Raw genomic sequence first — 5,885 nt, forward strand, 5'->3', positions numbered from 1 at the left:
GCAGTGTCACATTTGTATGCAAGACATAATAGGACTAAGACCACAATTAAGTACTTCCGGGTTCAGGCCCCACGAATGAAGTCCCCTCAAAAATGTATGTATTTCAGGAAAACAAATCAAATGCCTCTTTGAACTTGATTTCTGTTGATGAATTTAATGTGGATTTATAGCAGATATGTCAATCTATGTTTTGTGATGTAAAATAATAATATTGATCATTTATTATGTGCTCCAGGACCCTGTGTGATGAGTCCTGATTTGACCTCTACCCCTGACCCGGATGTATATAATCCACGTTGGTGACACATTTTGACAGCTATCTCCAGAAAATGCCGAACATGCTGGGTTGAAACTTTTATATTTTGCTTCTCAGATGTTGGTCTTGGCCAGGTGAGATGGAAAGTTGCATATGAGATGTTGGGAATTTATTATGAATTTTAATGTTACAATGAAACATATAGCGAAGCTAATTGTGGTCTTAGTCCTATTTTGATAGGCCCTGAAATACATGTTTTTATTTGACAAATCCACATTTGTTGGCCGATTCTCTTAAAATTTGACATGCTTGTTGACAGTTATATTTGTGATTAGTTAGTAAAGCTATTTTTCAAATTTAACATGAATTTAACTTCAGATTAAATTTTAAAATGATTTTTTATGTTATTTTTTTAGAATTTTTTCATTATTTTTGTATTGTTTTTTATTTAAATATTTGACATGGTCATGTATTCTATAGGGACTGATTGTTAGATTTTAAAATTTAAAACATATTTATTTTAATTTTTTTAAATTGATTTGAGGGTATTAGCTATTGTATCCAGAGACACAACATTCCCGACCACCGCCACGGGGAGGCTCCCTCTTTAGGTAGTCATATATATTTGTATATGTAACTTTTTGTTGTTGTTACACATTTGTTTTTGAATTTTGAATTCAATGTCTTATTTTCAGGTTTCCCACTGTATCTTAAACAGTTTGTTTTGGCTTCTCAACATAGATGATCCTGAAGCTGATTGTCTCCCCTGCATTTGCTGGATCTAGCTGTCCTCTCCTGTAGTTAGACTTCCGAGCAGACTTGGACCTCTCGCATGATCTTTGTGCTGTTCTACTAGTAGCGATAGGGTTCTCTTTTTCATTTTAGGTTTATACTTTGCTGTATAGTTCTTTTGAGCTCAGTTGAACCAGCTTATGCTTCACTTCCCTCCACCCCTCTTCTCTGCCTATGGCTGGACAGCATAACAGTAATTGTAAACAAGTTCTGGCTAGTGTGTCTATTGGTGGTAACTCACTGTGGTTGGTCACTGCAAGTCTTTATTGTTGCATTTAGATTATTTTATGTCCTTATGAGACCTGATTAATGCTTTGAAACAGTTATGATATCAGTCTGATAACAAAATTAGAATATTTTAAAGCAAACTTTTAAATTCTTTAAAAATTAAAGTTAAAATTTGAAATTGGGAGCAAACTATATATAGTTATATGCAGGGAATATCAAAGTTTCTAAACCAGTTTACAGAATTGAAATATCTCAATTATTGAAAAAACTGTTTCATTTTATCTATCACATGATATCAGAAATATACATAGTAGCTGTATGTAGAATTGTGTCTTGATTTTCAGTGTCAATAGGGTGTTTTTAGATCTCTGTGATTCCTGTTTTATGTGTCATAGAGTAATTCTGTTTTCACAGCATGATTTCAAATAGCTCAAAGTTTGTGAAAATAATTATTTTAAGTTTTTGACAAAAATAGTGTCCTATAATAGGACTAAGACCACAATTAAGTACTTCCGGGTTCAGGCCCCACGAATGAAGTCCCCTCAAAAATGTATGTATTTCAGGAAAACCAATCAAATGCCTCTTTGAACTTGATTTCTGTTGATGAATTTAATGTGGATTTATAGCAGAGATGTCAATCTATGTTTTGTGATGTAAAATAATAATATTGATCATTTATTATGTGCTCCAGGACCCTGTGTGATGGGTCCTGATTTGACCTCTGCCCCTGACACGGATGTACATGATGTATATAATCCACGTTGGTGACACATTTTGACAGCTATCTCCAGAAAATGCCGAACATGCTGGGTTGAAACTTTTATATTTTGCTTCTCAGATGTTGGTCTTGGCCAGGTGAGATGGAAAGTTGCATATGAGATGTTGGGAATCTATTATGAATTTTAATGTTACAATGAAACATATAGCGAAGCTAATTGTGGTCTTAGTCCTATTATAAAGGTGTCGGACCACTATAAGGGCGCGTTCGATGACAAGATACTATACAAAGGGTGAATTCTAGTTAAGCGTCTGGTTGAACGAGACTAAGCGAATTATACCCTTTTGAATTATTTGGTTTTCACTGATAATGTAACCTAAAATATCTTATATTTGATTTGACCTACTTGTTTACTATAAGTTGAGTTGTTGATAAGCGATAAGGCGCCCTGTCCTGGAGTAACCATGGAGGTGTCATCGTTCCGGCCTGTACTGGCTCTAACCATCCTCGCCATATGCAGAGCAGGTAGATGATGTTGCTTTTATGATATATTTCTACATTTTTAATGTTTTACTTCCTTGTGACCGATCCAACTGTCGTAGACTATAAGAGTAGTAGTGGTCTAGTGGATTGATCACGTGATATAGATATCGTCAAATATAACTTATATAGGGCCTACGTGGCAAACAAAAAATAGCGTATCGACATTTCTTTGAGTATGATTTTTGAGTCTGTTACTGATGATTTTGATGAGTTATAATAAATGAAAGGTGCGAGCGTGTCAAACAGCACAGTCATTATAGTTAGCCAAGACGAAGGAAATGACAGTCTTCCTTTTAGCATGGGCATGTTGTTTATGTTGTGGTTGTTACGGTATCCACACACGAATCCCGTCTGGGAAAGGAAGATAAAAGAGATTGCATTCTGAATTGAATGATATGATAGCAATTATTTCCTTTAAAATATCAAACAAACAAACAAACAAACAAGCAAAGTTTAAAAAAAAATCCTTGAATTTGTGAGAATTAAATATATCACCTTTATAATTATAAACTTAAAAAGTAATGATAATTAAGCCCGTGACCTTCAACAGCGCCTCACTTTCACCATGGCCACCAAGTCGGGACGATCACGAGTCATTCTATCCCAGAAGCCTCGGGACTAGCCGCCAGTCGTTCCCATAGTAACGTCCTATACACACATAACGATTCTGGAGGCCAGCCAAGGATATTCGCCATCGATAGCAACAGGTATCTTTAAATGTGATTGACAGAAATTTTTAACCAGATTTATATTTGTAAATTTTACACCTTATTGATGTAAAATTGATGAACTCTGACGAAATCATCAAAATGAGCTAGACATTCTGTGATATTAACCTATATTCATTTTATTGATTTCCACCCTTATTTTATGTTGTCGTATTTTAAAATCGTTGTGAAAACTTATCTCTTCGGCACAGACCGCTGCTACTATGTATATATTCCAATTCCGCCCAAATATTAAACTAAACGCTCTGAGCTTACTGTTGTATTTTAGCATACGCATGAAAAGTCGACTAACATACATTGTAAATTGTCGGTCACGTTTGAAATTTATGAATTAAATAAGTATTATACATTCTTACACGATGTCTCTAGCGGTCGACGACTAGCTACCTTCACCATAGAGGGCGCCCACAGTCACGACTGGGAGGACATTAGCGTCGGTCCATGCCCCAATGGCGGTAATTGTGTCTATATCGCAGACACAGGCGGTAACGCCGGAAACTACGAGGCTAACGTCCTCTACCGGATACACGAACCTTCAAATATCTACGATCACAGTATACACGTGGAGTCCTCGCTTCACTTCCGGTAACGCTTGCTCTTCGGTTATACATGTATTGTCTATTTTTGAATGAAGTTCTCCCAGTTTCATCAAAGTTCCTTAAATTAAACCCCGTATCGTATGATTTCCCAGAGGGAAACAAAGAAAATTTGAGGAGAGTTACTTAAATATTGGATGTTTCCCTTGGCCCTAGTAACGCTTTCATATGGAAAAAAAAATCAAAATTAAGGAATTTTCTTAATACATGTATAAGGAATCTTGATGAAATTGAGGCTTGGACCCCTTTTTATCAAGGAATGTCTTCACTTCAGCGATTTCATTAAAGGATCATGTAATATCAGTATGATTTTAAACTGAATTAATCAACATTTTGATGAAGTCAAAGCTGTTGTTCGTGAGAGGCTGTGCGTGTTATTTGCGTGTAATTTTTAAAAGAAAGTAAAAAATAATTTTTGATTGATTTTCAGGCATTTTAACACTTTAACAATTTTAATCTATTTCTATCAAATGACTATTTTTTATCCCGTCTGTATCCGTAGATGGGACCAGAGAGACTGTGAAACATTAATGGTTGCCCCTGACGCCGACCTTTACCTTGTTTCGAAGACGAGTCACTCGCACGACAGTAAGGTGTTCCGAGTGACCAAGTCAGCCTGGGGAAACTCCCAGTCAAACTCACTCTACCTCAGCAGTAATACTCACCTGGCGTTTTATTCCAATGGGCCCAGTCCCGTGGGAGGGGATATCTCCCCAAACGGCAATGACGTGCTGCTTAAGACGTATGGTCACGTGTATTACTGGAGTGTACCAGACCATGACTACATCCGGGCACTAGCGAGAAACCCCGAGACGCTGCCATACCATGCAGAGAGACAGGGAGAGTCCGTTTGCTGGGATTCCCGCGGGAGCGGTTATTATACGACAAGCGAGGGGTCGAATGCGCCTGTTTATTACTACGCCAGATATTAGTAATAGAACGCGCCCTGAAATATCAATATCATTCCCAAGTAAATTAAAGCATGTTTTTTTCTACTAAGAAATTATTGATAGTAAAGTATTTAAAATAATGTCACTCTTTTTCGCAAAGTAATTTCCATACAATTTGTTCCAGGCCTTTATGACTTTCGGCGCCGTCATTAGAAGGTACAGACATGAAAAATATTGCTAAAAGCAATAATCAAACAACGACACAATACTTGAATACAATCAACACCCTCCATTAGTACCATTCTGCTCCGATAGGCGTCACACGCTGATATATAGATAATGTCGCTTATATCTACCTTTTCATATATATAGGGATATATAAGGAAGCGAAGCCATGTATATAAAAATCTACGGCAGACAATCTGGCTTAGGATGGTTTTAATATGTGAACAGTCCAGGTCACAAAGACGCTTGACATTCCCACCTCTTGGACAAGTCTTGATCCCTATGGCCTTATCTGTATTCGAAAGTGAAGCAGCAATGACCTTGAATACTGTCGTCCTCGGAATGTTATAACTTGTGACAAAAATATCCACTGACCTTTCCCCAACATGGTAATGACTTAGTAAACACGCATTAAATTTGCTTCTACACAGGGTCGACAGTAGTTGGTAAAAAAAACCGTAAACGAGGAAAAAAACAAAATTATTACAATAGAAACGGAAACAAAAGCTATATTTATTTACCGTCGATTTAGAAATTTGACAATGGAGAGATTTTATTACCGTGTCGCTTAAGGGACAAACGCTTGACCATCGAACCCCTAAAGTTATAGAAGGGTTGTAGATATGCTTTAATAATACAGGTCTGTTTGATATAATCTAACGCCTTCAGGATCAAAACCAGTTCATTTAGTCCCCATCCATTTAGTCCTCATACATTTAGTCCCCATCCATTTAGTCCCTATCCATTTAGTCCCCGTCCATTTAGTCCCCATCCATTTAGTCCCTATCCATTTAGTCCCCCTCCATTTAGCCCACCTCCATTTAGTCCCCCTTCATTTAGTCCTCATCCATCTAGTCCCCTCCATTTAGTCCCCATACATTTAGTCCTAATACATTTAGTCCCCATCCA

The 5,885-nt window shown here is 37.0% G+C and overlaps 1 protein-coding gene across 1 annotated transcript; it reads left to right on the forward strand.

Annotated features, from left to right (window-relative positions):
- Positions 1–2,399: 2,399 nt before the first annotated feature.
- Positions 2,400–4,888, forward strand: LOC117315916. The gene is made up of 4 exons (XM_033870338.1): positions 2,400–2,519; positions 3,088–3,244; positions 3,635–3,850; positions 4,364–4,888. Exons 1-4 carry the CDS (start codon positions 2,459–2,461, stop codon positions 4,791–4,793), a joined length of 864 nt encoding a protein of 287 aa, XP_033726229.1. The 5' UTR covers positions 2,400–2,458; the 3' UTR covers positions 4,794–4,888.
- The last annotated feature ends 997 nt before the right edge of the window (positions 4,889–5,885 follow it).

Source organism: Pecten maximus, chromosome 17, assembly GCF_902652985.1.
Source record: "Pecten maximus chromosome 17, xPecMax1.1, whole genome shotgun sequence".
Classification (NCBI taxonomy): Eukaryota; Metazoa; Mollusca; class Bivalvia; order Pectinida; family Pectinidae; genus Pecten; species Pecten maximus.